A 21048-nucleotide genomic window follows, 5' to 3' on the forward strand; every position below is an offset into this window, starting at 1 on the left:
TGTCCTTGGGTATAGAGACTGCTGGTAGCAGCTCTTATTTGCTCTTATATGGTCATACAAAAATTTCTTGGAGGAGTGCCTTGTGTTTGGTTTTCTCTTATTCGAATTGGAGCTTTGTAGATGTTTGATATTGCTGGGGATTAATCCTTGGGTCTCTTTATAGATGATGAGAAGGCGAGATTTGATTCTACGTCTCTCGAGGCTTTCCCATTCCAGTCGCTTCATCATATTTGTTACACTAGCTGATCTATCATAATAGTTGCATGCAAATCTTGCAGCTCTTTTTTGGATCTTTTCAATTGCTTGTTTGTTGTTTTGTTGACTTGGGTCCCAAACTGCGTGACAGTATTCCAAGAGTGGGGGAAAAGTGATAATACATATGTACGTATTTTCTGTGCCGTAGATGTGGTTGTTGATAGTACCAAATTCAATCACTTATGAAATTAACAAATTCTACAGGTAGTTTCGCAAAATATGTGGCATATTAAGTATTTCGCCAGTGCATGACAAGCACAATTTGTCTTGTATACCTCATGCATACTGATTAGATTTCTGTGGAGTACAGTACCTTGTGCCTGCTATTCTAATATCCCTTATGTGTATGGTATATATGTGTGTGTGTGTGTGTGTGTGTGTGTGTGTGTGTTTCCCTATGCATATGAGTAAATAAATGATGATGTCAACTTGATATGCTATTAAAATTGTTCAGTATTCTCATGATCAGGAGGTATATGTCACTTCCGGTATGTAGATGGAGTGGAAACAGACAGCTCTCCTGTACAGCACACATGCAGAGCTGGAGTGTGAATTTGTGTGAATGCGGTGCATGCATGCATGTGCATACAGTACGTGGTATCACATCGTCGGTGTTCAAAATCCTCGATCTACCATTCTTTTTAATACGTTATTTATCAATGACATTTCTTGTGACTATCAGAAATGTTGTAAGATACAGTTGTACGTACCATATCTGACAGTTTCGTGGAATTCTAAAGCCAATTATGAAAGAGAAGTACTATGCAACTTTGTCTATAAAATGTGCCGATTGTGCACTGATTGTGGATTTGTTTTAAATCCAGCTATCGCTAAATGCCTGGATGTCCGACTGAGAGAATACTGGTGTGGTTCATAGAGAGGTCAACAAGTATATCAGAAACTCTGGCGTTTCATCTACCAACATGTCCTCTGTAAAGGGGTGAGGAGGGGGTGTGGCATTTGGAGTTGGATCTTTAAGTCAGTGCCCTATTTAGCAATTAGCTTTGGTGCTACGTTTTCAAAAGTGAGGGGGCTCAGTTTATGGGAACAAGGACATCGATTAATTTTGAGAAGGGGAGGGGGGAGACATTTCGGATGACAATTGATTATGTTCCAAAATTGGCCAAGAAGCAAAAAAAAAAAAAAAAGAAGAAAAAAAAAAAAGAGGGCTTAAAAGTGTCTGGTGCCTTTTCCATGGTTAATCAGCTGACAAGCAAAAGATTTGAGAAAAAAGTTGTAAACTATCTACTGTCACAATTTTTCACATTATGAAAACAGACAATGTTTCAGTTTTCTGACAATGACCAAATCACAGGAGAAGGCTGTCGAGCACCAAACTTCTCCTTTATAGTGGTGAGATGAGGGTGATCTTTGAGTTTGTTACATTACAAATGGCATTGTCAAATGAGCCCAATGCCTTTTTTTTTTTTTTTGATACACAGAACTGTTTGACATGGACCGAGTCAAGCTTGGCCGCAGAGTCATCCAGGCCAACCACGCCGCGGTGGCCCAGCAGTACGCCAGGTGCGGCTGCTCCGGCGGCCTCAGGGGTCAAATCTGGAAGCAGATCCTGGCGGTCACTGTTGACGACATGGTGAGTTCACAGACAACTGTCACACCAGTGTTTGATTTGCTGCTACGTACGCACCTTGGCTTGATGGCCGTATGCATGGCTGTATAGAAGTATTTCCAAATTCATAGTACTAATATAATTAGTTTTTTTTTTTCTCTCTCAAAATTGTTTCTCAAACTGCATGCCCATCAATTATGCTGGCTAGCCTTCAAAGTGATGATGCCATTATGGTAATGTCACCATTGACATTTATAAATCTTTAAACAATGCTCGTATATCTTTCATTGCCCCCCTTCTCCCAAGTATTTATTAGCATTTAAATCTCATTATTTGGCCTATCTCTCTCTCTCTCTGTTAACCCTCTGTGTGCTGAGGGGACTAGAGAGAACGTGCTTTTTGTCAGGAAAGCCCAGGTTTGTCAGTGTAATACAAGTTGTTGCATCTCTGCTCTGACTTGCAACTGAAGAAACAGCAGCTGAATATTAATTTCATATCAAGATGAATGCAATGTTGCTGTAGGGTGGTCCTTTCATGTTGTTGTTTATGTACTTGTGTCCTTTTGGTTTGCTTTATTTTTGCAAACACTTTGCCCATCTATTAGAGTGTCATTCTGTATGATTCCAAGTACCATTTAGTCTGAATTTTCCGGTGTTTCATCTAAAAAGCATTTGTGAATTTGGTGGGGCTCAGGGGTTTTAGCATGCTGCGAAATGAGATGAGAATGTTGTTGGGAGGAGGAACATTATTCACAATTGTTGTCCTCACACAATCCAGCACTTTTCATCATTTTTTCCTCCTTTTCCCCCATTCATTGTACCTATTTTCTCCATGACGATGGTGTTTGTTCATGAAGCATTCATGGGAATCTACCAAACCCTATATATAATGTGATGTTTTCATCAGTCACGGTGCCATTAAGATGCAGTAATGTCCCTTCTGATTGGAGACGTGGCCAGCAGAAGGTATTAAGTGTTGGCTCCACCCAGGGGAGGATTAAGACAGATCTTGGCTCCGCCCAGGGGAGGATTAAGACAGATCTGGTGTCTTCATGCACGTGGTTGATCAAATCATGAGAGCTCTTGTCATGATGCATTTTATGGCACTAGATTCTAGACACTGTGAGAGGAGAGAGAGAGAAAAAAAAATATGTAAGATATGAATAGATACATAGGTAGATAGAAAGGTAGATTAATAGATAGATAGATAGATAGATAGATAGATAGATAGATAGATAGATAGATAGAGATAGATAGATAGACAGATAGATAGATAGATAGATAGATAGATAGATAGATAGATAGATAGATAGATATATAGATAGAGATAGATAGATAGATAGATAGATAGATAGATAGATAGATAGATAGATAGATGCATTTTATGGCAGTAGATTCCTAGACACTGAGAGGAGAGAGAGAGAAAAAAAAAATATGTAAGATATGAATAGATACATAGACAGGTAGATAGAAAGGTGGATTGATAGATAGATAGGTAGATAGATAGATAGATAGATAGATAGATAGATAGATAGATAAATAAGTAAATGAATAAATAAATAAATAAATAAATAAATAAATAAATAAATAAATAAATAAATAAATAAATAAATAGATATAGATAGATATAGATAGATAGATAGATAGATAGATAGATAGATAGATAGATAGATAGATAGAGATATGTAAGAAGATGAGTAGATACATACACAGGTGGATAGAAAAGTAGATTAATAGATACATAGATAGATGAATGGATAGATGGATAGATAGATTGATAAATAGGAAAATAGATACATAATGGGTGTTAAAATAGAGAGAGATGAACAGATATTGTAAAAAGTAGAAAGGTATATAAATGATGAATGTTCAGTTCCACTTAAAAAGTGATCCAGTTGCGGTCCCCCCCCCCCCCCCCCCCCCCCAAAAAAAAAAAAGAACTTGAGAATTATTCCCTTTATTTTTGTTGTTGACCTTGTACCAGATTTGACAATGTTTGTATTCTCTCAGGCCCCTACTTTTCCGCAAGAGGAGGTCGGGGATCATAATGAAATTAATGGCCTTGTCTGGCCAGATATGAAGCAAGTTCAATCTTGCCTGAAACAACAATCAAGAGACATGCTTAACTTAATTACATCACATTCACAAGCTTGCTATGTAGGCCATTGCATGACATAACAATGTCTGTTTTTATGGGTTCTGATGTGCCAGGAATAGGTTATGATTGATTTGATATATTGCATCCAAAGTTTGACGCTTACTGTGACAGGTTAAAGTAGCACATTTGCTCTGTTCATGGTCTGCCTAAAAACAACAACAAGAACAACAATAAAGAATTAAAAGGTAAAAACAAAACACACACACACACACATGCACATACACAAAAGAAAAAAAAAGGCAAACACACATTCAACTTGTTTTTTCGTGCATTTCATTACAATTGAGCTTGCACACTAGGCAGAGGGTGATGCTGACAAGAAAACAAAAATAATCACAAGATACTAGAAGGGAAGAAATCCATTATTCATTTGTCATTCAATCATCCAGAGATATTCCATGGTAGTGTAATGAGGCCTTTCCGCCTGCACTCTTTGTCCAAACACATATCTCATCAATCGTGATGACTTTTATGCGACATCCTACTTGAATGGATTGGTCGTTATGGAAAAAGAAACGGCACAATAAATTCATTTGCTCTGCACATTGTGTTAAAAACAATCCAATAAAAAGGATTTCTGATGACTGTGCTGATATCAGCTTGTCAGAAATCAGGGTATGTTTGTGAATTTTACAATTTTAAAGAGGAATCTGTTTCTCTTTGGATTGGATAACTCAGCTTTGAAGAGCAGATGGAAATTGAAAAGTTGCCAAATCAGATTTGAAATATTAAGCTAAGCTTGCATTCTAATTCCCTGGCAAAAATAAGAGTGACTGATTTTGCTGTGAATGCTTGTTTTGCAAAGTCTGTGCGTTTGATTACAGTGTTTGTCATAATGATGACTAGCCAAAGAAAAGATAAAGTGTAGCAAGCTTGCTAAAAATAATTTGTCTGAATCTATCAAGCATTATCGCCTGTATGGGGCAAGTTTCATCATCTTATTGTTGTAGAAAGTATTTTTGATTTCGGGTTTGAAAGATGTCATTCACAATAATTTTCATATATAAACACTTCCATATCTTGCATGCATGCTTTACCATGGTTGTTTTTTTTTTTTAATTGGATGATTTAATGTTATGTCTGCTCAGGCAAAGAATTCTTTCTTTTCTTTTTTTTGACATTTTCCTTTTATATCTGGTTCAAATATCACTCCATCTTACATGTGTGTGTATGTTCATTTGTGTGCGCACATATGAGGTGTGTGTTTGTGTGTTACTGTGATAGTGTGTATATGATGATGTAAGTGTGTGTGTGTGTGTGTGTGTGTGTGTTTGTTAGAGTATGTTTTTGTGCCCCTATGATGGCATATAGAAACAGATGTGTGTGTGTTTGTGTCGACATGATGCTGAGTGTGGTGATGGTACAAGCATGTCTATGTGTGTATTGATGATGGGGTGGCATAGCATGTGCCTGCTGAATTGTTGACTTAACAGTAATCTGGATTGTTTTGATTGAAATGATCAAATTGCTTCTACCCAATCAAACCTTTCAACCTTCCCCTCCCCCACCACAAAAAAATAAAATGAAAAAGAAGAAAGACAAAAAGGAAACAAGGTGAAAGTCCAGCACGTTTTTCATTATGTATAAGGCAATATTTGGAGATGTAATGAAAAAAACAAACAGAGCATCATATCACGTTCCCTCGATTGAGCTGGTGGAGCATATGAATGTTGCATGAAATTTTTATCCGTGACAGCTGAGAGAATTTATATTCCTACTTCGGAGCGAGTGAGGGGCCTCGGCAGAAATGGATCTGATCCAGGGGGAGGAAATTATAGTTGATTTCATAACAGCAGGCAAAAAAGTGGGGATGGTATTTTTATCATTCTCCAGTACCTCCCTCCCTCCCCCCCCCCAACAAACCCCCTGCATCAAGTTTACAATCAAGGTTGTGCTTGTGATGATTCAGAAGTTTTATTTCATTTCTTGTTATGGTCATGTAGATGTAGCAGTAAGCTACAAAACAGATTAGAGGAGAAATTGTGGTTGTTTGGTTTGTTATTTTTCCCCCTGAAGGTCAGTCCCGCCCTGATGCTGCCCAATTTCCAGGAAGAGTTTGTTGAGATGCATCGACTGATACTGGTGCTCTTATCTTTGGGGAATCATTCCATTTTTGTCCTGTGTCCCCAATCACCCACTGATTTGCTGAATAAAAGAAATCTTTGTGCTACCCACGAATGGGTTTTTCATAAAATTGCAGTCCTGCTGATCACATAGCCAAATTTCCTGCTCGTTGTTGCACATTCTAGTTGTCTCTTGCATTTTCTTTTTAAGTAAATTCCGCCTAACCAAGGGTATTTTTTGGACATACACAAATTTCAAAGTAAACCTCAGTGCAGAACACAGAGAGACTGTGTAAATACAAAGAAAGATAAGAAGGGCAAAATGAACTTTGGAGGTCTGGAAGAAATGCAGAGGACTGTAATATATACATTTATATACATGTACACACATACACACACGTACACACATGATTACGATATATTCTGTCGGTATTTCATTTATACAATATGTATATATGAATATATTATATGTGTGTGTGTTTTTGATTTCTTTCTCTCTTCCTGTTTTTTCTTTCTTAGTGTATATTCAATTTATTGTGGTATGTTTTCATTTCCACAAATTTGTGGGGTAACTAGAATTCACAAAGATTTGCACGTAGATATACTGCCTCCTTTACCACAAATGCACTGTACTGTATGTCCTCTTCAAAGTGGAAGGTGGCTTACTTATCTCGTGAAAAGGGTTATTGCATACTTACTTCTCATACAGAAGTGTGTGCCTTTGGCCTGGTTGTCGATTGTATGTTCAATCACTCACAAAAAATTGTGCCACAATTCGCAATTTGAAAATGATCATACCCACGAGAACATATTGCATGTACAACATTAGCTGAACTCCAACTCTGTCATACAAGGCTCTTTGGAGCTGAGAGGAGAACAAACATGTGGCAATAGAAAATTGTGTTGATATGTAGATTCAGGAGAGACTATTAATACTTTTCACGGTCTGTGGTGGGGGGGGGGGGGGGTGGGTGGGGGGAAATTGGAAACCTATGCAGAGAGGCATTCAGAGTTTGAGAAGGTGATAGAAAGTTTGATGGATAGGGAGATAGTAGCAGAGGTTTATAGAAAAGTAAATGAAAAGAGAGATTAGAAAGAGGGAAATATGGGGTGGATAGGGAGATACAAGTATATATGTAGGTTACTGTATGAGCTGTTCTTTTCATGTACAGGTATTTTTTGTGAAAGAGGAGGTAATGGACATTTTTCCGCGAGATGTTGTTTTCGCAATTTTGACACCTACAGCGTAGTGTAGGCTATCAAAGGTGCACTAATGCCTGTTATTTCAGAATATTTTCTCATGCTGTTAAATTTGTGGTCCAATAGTAAGTCGCCAAAATTCACTAAAATTAAACCCTAAAAAAATAAAATAGTTACAGCTTATACAGTATAGATAGAAATATGATTGGATTGATAGATTGATAGACAAAGGAAGAGATTGGTATGAATCTTGAATAGATTGATGAGTAAATAGATAAGAATAGAGAGATTGATAGATAGATATAGGGAGGAAGGGGAGGCGGGAGGAGGGAACGGAATGAGAATGGACAAATACACAGAAAGAATGACAAAGTTATTGTAAAGGCAAGGGATTTGTTACCGGTATGTGGACCTGATTTGTGAGTTAACACAAAGAAATCAAGAACTGTGTGTACTGTATAAAATGAACAAGCAGAACTTTCCAAGCAAGATGATTTTGCACCAGTGCCTGTGCGTGCATTTTGCAATTTTCATGATCAAGTTTCGATCAGCAGTGCATCTCTCCGGCAATTTGTGGGGCAGCCTTCAATTAACATGGAAATAGGGCCTGGTAAATGTTACCCATCATACTTTGATAACCGTTAGGTAGAAATATGTGGGTTTTTTTTTTCTATGCACAGCATTGGAGCTTGGATGTGCAAATCTACAGCTAAACAAGAATGAGAATTCTGTTGACGAGAATGACAGACTTCCAAGTATCCCTATATTCCTGCCCATAAATGATCTACTTAAAAGTAATGTGGATGTTCTATTCTGAAACCAGCTTTTTCTTCTTCTTTTCTCTTTATTCCTCTTCAGCATAATGAGATTAAACCCTTCTTCTATATATGGATGGCTAATTTTCCTTTCCAAGAGAAAAGTCAATGCAAAAGAAAAGAGGAGATTAATAAGCCCTATTTGAGTTTTAAAAAGTGCAACATGAGATGAAATTAAAGGAGAGGAAGGCATGTTGATTCTCATCATTAGATGTCCCACTTCTATCATCATATCACTCTTAACCTTAACCAGTATTATCATCTACAAGCCTGTTATTGGTGATGGAATTCACAGGGAATGGCTTATTATGTGCCTCAGCCTTCAGAAGACCAAAGTGGCAAGTTGGATGACCAAAATCAATGTCTGTTCCACTAGGGGGAAAAAAGAAGAAGTAGATCTCTGTCAATTTTGCTTTGCAGCGTCGCGCATGTTCTAGTTTTCGCAGTGTGTCCTACTCCGAGATGCCGTTGCTTCAGGAGGAGTATTGGTTTGTAACCTCTGGGCGTGGTACTCTCATCCCCCTCTCTCCATAGCAACACCTCCCAGGTATGCAGGGAGTAACCCGCGTAGTCTTCCAAGAAATCCGCAGAGTGAAAGTTAATTCAAAGGCAGGACTTCAGCCGCATACAGGGGGATGCAAACTGTGTTTATGCAGGATGGAGAAGTTTGATGTTTTCTTTCTCGCCGCAGAAGAAATTGTTTTTCCCCATCTCTTGTTTTCCCCCATATATCAAGATTATGCTGATTGTGAGTTGGTTGTACAATCAAACTTCCAGAATCACCTCTTCTCTTTGATTGACTCCAAAGAAGTATACTTATAAACTTTCTTTTATATATTTCCTTATGACATACACTGCTAACGGGTTGCACTGTTTTTATTTTGGCAACTTCAAGATCACATGTACATTTGTAGGTAAGCAGGCCTCGCTGGCCTTGCCTTGTACACTTGATAAACTTGTGGAGAATGGACATGACAGCTTGATAATCTTCAAAATATCCTCAGCCTTCGTTAGAGAGGGATGATGGAGCTGACATTAATGATGATGAATATGCTGCACCGGAGTAAACATTGATTCTTGATTTTTTTTTTCCCCAGTGCACAGTGACATCCAGGCCAGTGATTGGCAGCATTTGTTTGGGGGAATCCCCAAGAGATGTTGCTCATTCAAGCATGTGCAAAATTTGTATCATTTGTGACATACTTCAGCCTGTTAATAGTGCTGTTCTCATTACACTCACAATAACTTTTTTTCAGGTCACGATCATGATTGCGACCCAGATTTTGAAATATTTAAAGTGATAAATGGAACATGATTTGTTTTTGTTTTTTTTTGCAAAATTAGTTTCCTCATCCAAATTCCAGAATTTTTTTTTCCACAAAGACATGAAGTTGTGCGGTGAGAATGATGCCCGCGAAAAAAAAATCAGAAATTTAGATAATCATGACTCAAAAAGTTTTAAAATTTTGTATGATGGGAACGCTGTAAATCAAAAAGACTCTACCCTGATAGTGACCCCAATTTCAAAAGTTTTGCAGTGAGAATGGCACTAATATCGCATGAGTTGTTTGTACAACAGCTCACTCTTTGATTTGTTGTAAGAACAATTAAAGAGGTGGCGTGTTTAGGGGCTTGTGGCCTTGTTGTTGACAGAGGATGCTGGGGTTTGACATTTCACATTTACAACCAACACAACAGTAACTGAGCACGGCTAATAGAGACAAGCATAATACTGTCAGATAAGAAATTCAAAGGGGGTACAACAATCTTCATTTTTCTCTTCAGTTCTGGCATGATAAATCATCATGTGGGCCTCGCGTGACACTTGCATTCTATTCCATATTGAAAGTTTACCATAAAGTTTAACAAGAAAAATGCAAGGTAACTTGTGTGTCTTATCCTTAGACTCCTAATGTACTTGAATTGATTTGATTCTAGCACATGACATTACTATACCTGCAATGAGGAAGTAAAAGCCAGTAAAGTGTAGCACTGACTACCGCACTCCACCCACCCCCCAAAAAAAGTAACAAAAAACCAAAACCAAAACCAAAAACAAACAAACAAAATAAACATAACAAACTGGAATTGACCAGAACAGGCACATGCCTAGATCAAACTGTGTACGTCAACACCATTTGGTGCATGCACGGACCCCCACCCCCCCCCCCCCCATAACTGCTTGAAAAAGCTTTCTTGGAATCTGAGAAATCCGTCATTAATTCCGTCCAAGCTTTACGCCCGCTGCATCCCCCCTGCCACTCATCCCCTCTCCATCATGTCCAAAAGTGCAAGGGATGAGGATGACATCTTCACTGCCTTGAACTACCCCTAACCCTTCCCCCTCCTCCTCCTCCCCCCCCCCCCACAGATTTATTAGAGCTTGGATGACCCTCAGGTATTCCGCCCATCGCTAATCCATTATGATAATTTGCGATGTGCCTCCAAGCTTGCAACGAGGAACAAAAACTTTGCTCTCTCTTGTAGATGTGTATGTGGGAGGGGCTAGGTTGGTTTTGTTAATGGTTGTGGGATAAGACGAAAATTTGTCGCATGAATCTTCAAGGATGTGTGTCATGCACACTTGCACAATCACAATCTGCTGAGCAACCACTTCCTGAACACCACTACATGCATGATATGCATTGTACTGTAAGGGTGGGATTTCACGGAGCACGCGAACGATTTGCGAAGGACGCGAACGACAAAATCCAGCATTCGGAAAAGTTTTTCTCCGAATGTTTTCCGACAATGAAGCCGAAAACTATTCTTGCGCAATTTGTGCGAAGTTTCCGCGACGTATGTGTGAATGTCGTGTGTATCATTGCTAAAGTACAGCATGTTACGTACACGAAGAACACGCGACGGAAATGTGAACAACGAAAAATTTTCAATAATCATGGGAGAAAATGTACCCAAGGAGAGGTGGAAGCTGTCTTGAGTTGAATTTTTTTCTTTCCTCTTTTTCTCCTTTCTTTTTCTCTCATTTTTCTATTGTGTGCTTGCCTACATTTTTTCCCCTAGGACGTATCTCCACTAGTAAAGCATATGATCTTTTTATGCCTCCGCCACGAAGTGGTGCCGGAGGCATTATGTTTTCGGGTTGTCCGTCCGTCCGTACGTACGTCCGTACGCTTTCGTTTACGCGATAACTTGAGTAATATTTACTGGAATTTTACCAAACGTGGTCCAAGTATGAAGTATGATGGGGCAATTATTTGATTAGATTTTGGGTGAAATCGGCTAAAGGTCAAAGGTCAAAGGTCGAGGTCAAATCATGAAATTGTATCCGTTTACGCGATAACTCAAGACTGGATGGAGCAAATTTCACCAAACTTTGTTGGAAAATTATGTATGATGGGACAATTACTTGATTAGTTTTTCAGTGAAATCGGACAGAGGTCAAAGGTCAAAGATCAAGGTCAAATCCTAAAATTTATCTGTTTACGTGATAACTCAAAACTGAAAGAAGCAGCTTTCACCAAACTTGGTCCAAGGATGATGTATGATGGGACAATTAGTTGAGTAGATTTTAGTGACATTGGCAAGAGGTTAAAGGTCAAAAGGTCAAGGTCAAATGCCACAAATGTTGCAAATTCCCCCATATCTATGCAATGCCCAAAAGGTATTTTCTTGAAACTTGGTGTGGACGTGTACTACTGCGTAAAGATTCTCCAGAGAGAGTTTCATGTCATAAGGTCAAAGGTCAAAAGGTCAAAGGTGAGACGAAAATGTTGCAATATCACTTTTCTCGCTAATGGTTCAATGTATCTTCGTGGAACTTGGTAAATACGCATGTACTGACTGGCAGGGATTATCTACGGAATTTAGGGGTCATGGGTCAATAGTCAGCTCCGCAAAATTTTATTATTTCCCTCATATACAATGTACTAGTATATGCAATGCTTGCATTATTAGTTTCAAAACTTAATACATGCATTACCCTGAGATTCTCCGGGAAATTTCCAGCTAGAAGGTCAAAGGTCAGAGGTTAAGGGTCAAAGGCCAGGTTTCAATGCCCCCCCCCCAACAAAAAAAAAAAAAAAATCTATTTTGTACCATCATTACACTCTTTCATCATACCTTGGAAATTACTCAATGCACAAAATGCAAAAAGGGCCGTCAGAATTCAAGTAAAAATTCTCAATTCCCCAAATATGTGTACCTGCACTCTCAGAAAATTATAGCAACCCAGTTCAAGACATTTCTGACAGACCTGTCATTTCAATATTTTGCCAGTTATGTGAAACTGTCATGGATCACACATTGTGAAGACATTGTACTATATGCCTATAGGGAGAATTATGCATTATGGCGGAGGCATCAGTCGCTATAGCGACATTTCTAGTTTTTTTTTTTTTTTGCAGTTCCTCCAACACATAATCTCTATACTTCAAATGAAATTTTACATACTTTAGATTAATTTTAACTGTATTCTGCGAATTTTTTTTGTATATCAAACATTTCTTTCTCTTTGCTAGTCTTTAATTTCTTTTGTTACTATAGTTGTTAATAATTGTTTGATGTTTAGGTGTATGCTACGATTTTTATTTGTAGAAAACGTATAGGTCGTACATCCCCCAAACGTGCGCTAAACGTTCGCAAGAATGTCTCAAAAGGTACGCGAACAGTTTGCGATTACGTCGTAAAATGATCGGAAAAACTTCGCAGATTTTGCGTAACATACGCGAGACATTCTCCAAAGTTTCGGAGTCTGTTTGGGGTTTCACGAACATTTTGCGAACATCGCGCGTGTCTTGCGAAGGTCTTGCGCATATGACGAGGCTTTAAAGACACTTTCGAGAACAATTCACGAGCAAATCACGACCAAGTGTGCGGAAAAGGTTCGCAGAAAATTTCAAACTTTTTTGAAATTCTCGCCGAAGTAAAAACGACATTCGCGAACAATTGACGACGCTTCCGAACCCTCACGTTCGTTTGGCGATCTTTTGCAGACCAAAATGCGAATGCTGGATTTTGCCATTCGCGTCCTTCGCAAATCGTTCGCGTGCTCCGTGAAATCCCACCCTAAGCAGGATTGGTCCTGTAACAAACTTCTAAATTCTTGATGATGTAAGGGATATAAAATGAGGATCTGTAATGCAAGAAATATTTGGTATTTATCACGCACCTGGTAGTTGACAACCCAGAAACAACAATACAGTTAATATTTTTTTCCTCTGTTTAGTGTTATCATTTAAGCCATGTTCAGAGGTATTACTAGTCGGAGTAAAATTTCATGACGCAGCAATTAAAATTCAAATTTATACTTATCTTACCATGACCCTGTGTCCACACGACGGTCGTGGAAAGAAACTCCGACCAATTTACCACGGCCTTCGCGGGGATCACCGTGGAGGGTCGGTGTAACTTCCAGAAGTGGTAGCGCCGCGCACGTCGACCATACGATTGTTTGTTTGTTTTTTAACCAGCGGCATTTGTCTTCTCCATTCTTGTTGATGGAAATTTCTGCATGAGCGCTAGCTTCTTCGTCGCGATCGACTAGTTTAGAATTGCACTACATGCGCACGTGTACTTGGAAAATGTCAACATTGCGATTTGACCCAGGAAGTTTTATCCAGGTCGTAAGGTATGTAAGTTCATAGATACTCCAAGAGCTTGTCCGCACGGGCAGTTTACTCCGACCCGCTAGTCGTGGTAGCGAGATACTCCTGAGAAAAGTCAGGAGTATCTCGTTCGGAGGAAGAGGTCGTGGTAAGTTCCTCCGATCGGAGGAAGTTACCACGACCTTGTTCAGACGGGCACTACTGCGACCTATCCTCCGAAGTTACTGCGACCAAGCTTCCTCCGACCTTTCCTCCCAAGTTACTCCAACCAAAACTGCCTCCGTCTGAACACAGGTAAAGTTTGCTGATCAATGTATTGGCATGCACACTGGAGTGACTTGTTTTGTTTTGTTTGTTTGTTTGTTTGTTTGTTTGTTTGTTTGTTTGTTTGTTTTTTGCCGATTGGCACGGATGTTTGGAAACTAACTGTCAATGAATAGAGATTACCTAATCCCATATTGTGTCACCATGGCATTCCTACTGGACTGAGGCATGTTGCTACACCTGAGTGGGCTTGCTAATCTACAACTATTGATCAAGTTTGGATAGATTACTGAATGCTGATTAAAAAAAAAAACTTGGCAAATAATAAACATGACTGGCAACATCTAATCTAATCGTTGTACCCAATTTTACAGCAGTAATGATCCCTTTATATCATTTAAAATCTTGAAATAAATTGATGACACATTTCATATAAAATTCATGTATAATTATGTATACATGTAAAAGTAAAAGTAAATATATGTATGTATATATATACATATATATATATATATATATATATATATATTACACACACACACACACACATATATATATATATATATATATATATATATATATATTAAACAGTTCAAATGCAAAAACCGATATGTCCATTTTTATCAACTTATGAAATTTAAGATTGAAGCTTCTGAAAAAAATATATATCAGAGAGGATTTTGATAATGTCTTTGTAAATATTTCCTGTTATGCACTGAGTGCAGTATCATATGGATTTTCAATTTTCTCTGATTTAAGATTTAAGACTTTAAGAAAAAAAAATTGAAAATGGCATCTGTTTTTCTTTCATACTCTTCATATTCATATTCAATTAATTTACTTTTGGTTACTTTTAATGTGCAAAGTATCTTGTTTGATCTACAGAGGTTGGTAGCCCTGCATTAGTCAGTATTGATTACAGACAACAAGACCTTCTTGCTTTCTTTGAGAATCACAACAATGGATTCAGATACCTAGTCCCTTCCCGATTGATAGAAGATTGATTTTCCATTCCAGTGAAACTTACACACACATAGTCACACTGTTAATACATATATCATTAGAGTCGGACGTCATCGAATAATCGACAGGATAGGATCACAATGACACATGTAGGACTGAGGGGATTTCCCTTTGTAGACGACAGGTGAAAGTAATGCAGAGAGGTATCTGCTTTTTGGGACGCAAGAAGGTCATTCATGGAAAGTAATGTAGTATCTGCTTTTTTGGTTTGATAAGAAAAGAAGTTCACTTATTTGGATACACTGTATCTCTCATTCATTAAACACAAGCAAAGAAAGTGAAAAATGAGAACACTTTGTTTGAATCAACAACAAGAAGAGAAAGACTATGAATACATATGGTAATGAAAATGTACAGTTAGAGTTGCTAAGTAAAAAAATTCTATACAGCAAGGTATTTTAGCACAGTGAAATTTTCACGAATTGGAGCCAACAACTTTTTTTTTTTTGCGGCATTAAATGTTCGCGAATTGCAACTGACATTCAGTGCCTATAGTGTAGACATGAACTTTTGCATGCATTTTAATTTCACAAATCTTGGCTCTCGCTAAATTTACAAAAATTAAAATGCATGCAAACATTTCTGGGTTTACAGTAAAATGTCAAATTTACTGTGTATCATACTGGTTTTTTTTGTGCCTTATCTAAATGTCTGTCAGTTCTCTGCCTCGCTTTTAGTGAGTTAATGTTGATACTTTTTGTTTGTTTTTGTAGGGCTTTTTCTGCTACAATAGAATAAGACATAAACTTGAGTTAGAGCCTGAGGGAAACTTCCCAATGTTGGAGTGTGAGATAAATGCCTGAGTGTGTCTGTGCTGGCATACAGGAAACCATGCATATTGATAGCAAAGGAAGAAGATTGAAGAGAACAAACTTTCTAAAGTTTATAAAACAGTGGATATAAAGACCAAAGATAATGTGTAGCCGTGGGGTGCAGGATCCCTTTGGCATACTTTGTGTGGGCATGTGCTTGCGTGATGGAAACCCAAAACGAAGTTCCTTGATTAGTGGTTTTGTGTATAACTCCCAGGTCCATTTTGTGCTAGCAAGTGGGAAATGTGATCCCAAAACATCCCGTGAAGTGAAGTTATAAACTAAAGTGTTGTTGTTTACCAATGCTGAAAAGAACCAACACCTTGATATAAATCTTTGAAAGAAGGGAGTATGGAGTATATGATAGAAACATAATCCATGTCTCATTTCTCATTTTACACCTCTGGTTCCTGCAGAAGAATGAGAGGTTTTGTGTTTCTTGTGGACTATGTTTGTCTTTGGACGTTAATATAGCTGCTCCAAAATTAGAAGTATGAGAGGATCGCATTTCAGGATTCATTCCGGCAAGCCATGTCTCCTTACAATTGTGTCACTGTCTTTATCCCAGAATTTCTTAGCTGTCATTGTTGACCTACTTTTCAAATTATAGAAGAAGTTTTACTCTCTCTGTCTGTCTGTCTATGTCTGTCTGTCTGTCTGTCTTTCTCTCAATATACACCTTCAGAGTAAGTAGATAAAATACTTCTCTGCTGTTTCTTTACCATATCTTTTTTAGGGGGTGTCTCTGAAGAAGTTACTCATCCAATGCCCATAATAACTTCTCCCCTACATGCTGAATATCAAACTCCTTAATCTTGTAGTGCAACCAGAAGATAAAACAAGCAGTCCAAGTGAATCAACAATAACAACAACAGCAGCAGCAGCAACAACAGCAACAACAACAACAGCAACAACAGCAACAACAACAGCAGCAACAACAACAACAACAACAACAACAACAACAATTCAAAGTCTCTCTACACTTTTGCATGCTTTATCAGTGTATAGTTTGAACTAAAATCCATAACGTACCAGTTTCATGTTGAATGCCATCTTCTGCATGGAATACTACATGTAATGTTAGCTTCAGGAAGACAAAATTCTGACCTTAACCCGTTGAGGACGGTTTGATTTTGCTACAACACGCATTTCCCATAGACAGCTGCCCGAGTATACTCGGGACTCGTCCTCAACGGGTTAAAGGGATTAAGAATTTATACATGGAAATAGATTATGGACTAGCCATGCACTATGTATACATGGCATATAGTGGGCCACACACATACAAATCTCATTCACGCAGTACCTGCTACATCTTTTTTAAAGATTAGAACCAGCACTTGCTGTCAGGCGGAAAGTGGTCTAGCGGAGATGCCTGTTTGGAGATCGGGAAGTTGCAGGCTCGAATCCTGCTTGAGTATGTATGCCCTTGATTTCTTTTATTATGTCTACTACTAAAACACTGATCAATTCAGTGCTTATTTTTGCCAAAGCACAGGCAATTTGTCAATCAGTCGCAATCATACAAATCTTTCTTTTGGTGGACGTGGGTGGTAGGGCAGGGTATATGACACAAACTGATAGTCATTATAGGTAGGCATATTAAAAGTTGACATCACATGCACATATATGTAGCAATGAAAACAGGCAGAGTTTGATGCTTGATGCTACTTGTTGGTGAAATGGTAAAATCATCAGCTGCATGGTGGAATATACTTTGCAATGAGTGAAATCCAATACTAAGCAGTTCATCAGAAGGTTAACAACATGATTATCTGCTTTCACAGTCAATTATATCACTACATGCACTCTTCTATAGAAGGATCACAACATCGCATATGTTTATGAAACTGATTATGTAACTGTTGTATATTTTGGTTTGCTGCACTTCCTTGGCAGAAGTTAAAATACTTTTTATAAGTATTGAAAAATATATGGAAAAATAGCATTCATTGTTTGGAAAAAGATGAATTGTGCAATCTTGCTTATCCAAATATCATTGTCAGGTTTTTTCTTTTTTTTAATCATGTAGGCCATATGTAAGCTATTGAGGGGAATCTATGTGTTAGTGTATGCTTTTCTTATTGAATTATTTATTAAGTGAGCAAAATACCCCCAATATTATTACATGTGCCATGCCATTATTAGCCTTGAAATACAGCTCAAACCTCAGTTTAAAAGGCAACATCAAATCATGAGGCCCCCGATTTTAGAATTGTCTGCTCTTTTCATTTAGTTATTTTTACTTTTAATACTTGTTTGTTTGGTGTGTGTTTGTTGTTTTTAAAAGAGATGTTGTTGTTGTTTTTCTTGTTATGAATCAGATATGAAGTTTTTTTTTTCTTATTATAGATGTGAAACACAACACCACAGTGCCAGTTTGATTACTGTTCCAGGCATAGTTGTTGATCAAGCCTGTAATAACATTAATTAACTGCCTCCCCATGCCTGCCCTATGTTGTTTAATCCACTGAAGCGGGAGATTTGGCTGTTGTGTCCAATCATGTAAAGATTGCTCATTTTTTCTATTGTTTTCTTTGTTTATGTATGTGTGTGTGTGTGTGGGGGGGGGGCGGTTACCTCTGAACCATTTTCCTATATTGTCGCATTCATATTCTGACCCCCCCCCTCCCATTTCCACATTCAGTACCCTAACCAAGTGTGAGGACACAAGGAACATGGGGTTCTGCTCGAGACGGTCCATAATACACGCTAGCAATCATCCATCTATTATTCAGTTAAGTCAGGGGAGTCACTAATTAATGAGCTTTTACGGCCGAAGCCGCATCTGCACGGGGGAAAAGGAAAAAAAAAAAGGAAAAGAGAGAAAACCTTGGATTCCGTAAAGAGCGTACCTTGAGAGGTATCCAACCTTAGCGGGATACACCAATCACCCTGACTTTCAAGAGATCAGATAGCAAACACTGAGCTTCTTGCCGAGATGGTTTTCGCAGAAGAGGAAGGAGATGATTACAAAGTAGGAAAGGGTGGCATTCTTCACTGGATTGTTTTGGTAAACTGGCTAAAAAGAGCCCTAAAATTGGCAGAAGGGGGAGCGTCACCAGTCATTCTTAGAGCGGAGTATGCTAGGAAGAGAAAACGATGTCAAGAGGAGCCCATCGTTTTGTTGGCATCCCATGGTTGGGTCAGGTGGTGGACTTTGGGATGGGGATGAAGATGATTAGTGGGTTGGGATGGGGAGGAAGGAGGGAGGAAGGGGGAGAGGGAGATGGGAAGGAGGAGAGAGGAGGGGACAACACGATCTGTGGTAGGATTAAAGATTTATAGTATTACCGATTAAAGACTAATGGAACAATCTGTATCATCCATATCAATGCGATGGAATGTCATAATTAGGGGACTCTAAGAAGACGGGGACAGCAAAATGGGCAAGATGGGTCAGGAAACGTAAACAAGCACAATTCACTGTGTGATCACATGGGAACTGATTTGTGCTTTGATTATGTTGTTTCACCACTCATAGATAGCACTTCTTCCTAACTGATTGTTTAGACTGTCTTTTGGTCTTTGTCCACAAGGTTCAGTGTATTTGCTGCAGTGTTCCACAACATTTTTACTGGCCTTTGAGACCTGTATGGAAAAAATGTGTTACAGTATCAATACAGCCTATTTTGGTTCTAGGACAATTACCCCCTGGACAGTAATACAATACCCAAAACCCTTTCCCTGACCTTAATCCTAATCCTAATCCTCATTCTGAAGCTAATCCTGGCCCTTACCCAAATTCTAACCCTAACCCTAACCCTTACCTTAATCTTTACTTTAACCCTATCACTAACTGGTATGGGGGACTGATCTGATACTCCTTATTTCACTGTTTTTTGGTGCTTGGTGTTACTTATCTATTTATACCAGATTCAAATGCACAGTTCCCATGATGACTATTTATGTACCTGGCAGTCCATTTGGCTCAGATACCTCCTTTCCCAACCTGCTCAAATCATAGTATTAAAATCATTTTGAATGTGAGATTTGAATGCAGATGTGACTTCTGTTTTTTTCATACCCTGGCCTTATCAGCAATCTCTCACTTGGGTATCAAATGCTTTTTGAGTGAACTTGTGTGAAATGTCATACAAAGAATGAAAGGTCAAATTTGATTTTTTTTAAAAAACCCATTGAGGACGGACTGATTTTACTACAACATGCATTTCCCATAGACACTTGCCCGGACTTGTTCACAACAGTTAATGACAAGCAAGTGGCACATGCATTTCTGTGATACTCAACTGTGGGAGGATAAGCGTGACAATATTTCTCTCTTCAAGTTTGTTCTTTTTTTTCCCGAGGTGCTAGAAGGAATAAAGCAGCAGGAATAGAACACCCTCATTTCCTCTGCATCTTCACCCTCCTCCTCATTATCACCTTCCCCCCTTTTTTTGTGTATAAAGATGGTTTAAAATGTGAAGATATTGTCCTCAGATCAGTCAAGTGTGATATTCATCTAGACCTGAGGAAATTGGCAGAGTCCTTTCTCATTATGGAAAGTAAGCAGGTAGGGAAATAATCGTAACCATCAAAGGGTCAGCTGAGGTGTTCATCAGACATTTTGGCCTTATTTTGTCACCGATATAGCTGTGTGTGCTCTTTCTGCCTGTATGTTCGCCAATCTGTTCAAAGATATGGAGTAATATCATTGTGAGGAGTGTAAATTTAATATTTGATGCTAATCACACTTGGATCAGTGGGCAAACTGGCAGGAATTTTAACCAAGGCAATGTTCCTGTAGAAAAAAAAAAATCACCCCTTAGTGAAAAGCACCCTCCTGATCTCAATGTGGAGTAGCCTTCCTTGCTCGGCACAGTGCAGTCAAAGTGCAACTTTTTTTTTTTTACCCCTGCAGTATTTGTCGTTATTCATGAAGTAAAATTGCCAGAAACATTTAATATCATCTTGAAGGTAGGAGATTTCCCACAGTATTTGTTGTTATTCATGAAGTAAAATTGCCAGAAACATTTAATATCACCTTGAAGCTAGAAGACAGCAAAAGCCCCGGAGAGAGACAAGGAATTTTCCAGGCACACTTTCACCTCCATTGTTCCGACCATACCCCTGTGGGTATATTGAATTGATGGGCAGTAGTGTCATGTCCAAATTAAGAGTAGATTCTCAGAAATTGTCTGAGCTTAGACCTGAGAGAATTTCTAACTTCAGTTATTAAAGGACATCATTGTAATGAAGCTATATTTAGTGTCTTTTAATCTGTCTTTTTCCCCCTCTTTCTCTGTCTGTCTCTGTCTCTCTCTTTGTGTATCATGTAAAATATAGATCAGTTCAGACAGATCGGTTTTCTTTTCTTCC

At 38.5% G+C, this 21048-nt stretch overlaps 1 protein-coding gene across 1 annotated transcript in view; it reads left to right on the forward strand.

The window, feature by feature from the left end:
* Positions 1-21048, forward strand: part of LOC139737455 (TBC1 domain family member 19-like) — a 222724-nt gene that overhangs the window by 77816 nt on the left and 123860 nt on the right. Inside the window, exon 9 of the mRNA XM_071648131.1 lies at positions 1698-1849. Coding sequence (XP_071504232.1) covers positions 1698-1849 — 152 coding nt within the window. The remainder of the gene's footprint in view (positions 1-1697; positions 1850-21048) is intronic.

Source organism: Diadema antillarum, unplaced genomic scaffold (assembly GCF_040938485.1).
Source record: "Diadema antillarum isolate AM-2024a unplaced genomic scaffold, OU_Dant_1.0 seq00000693_RagTag, whole genome shotgun sequence".
Taxonomy (NCBI): domain Eukaryota; kingdom Metazoa; phylum Echinodermata; class Echinoidea; order Diadematoida; family Diadematidae; genus Diadema; species Diadema antillarum.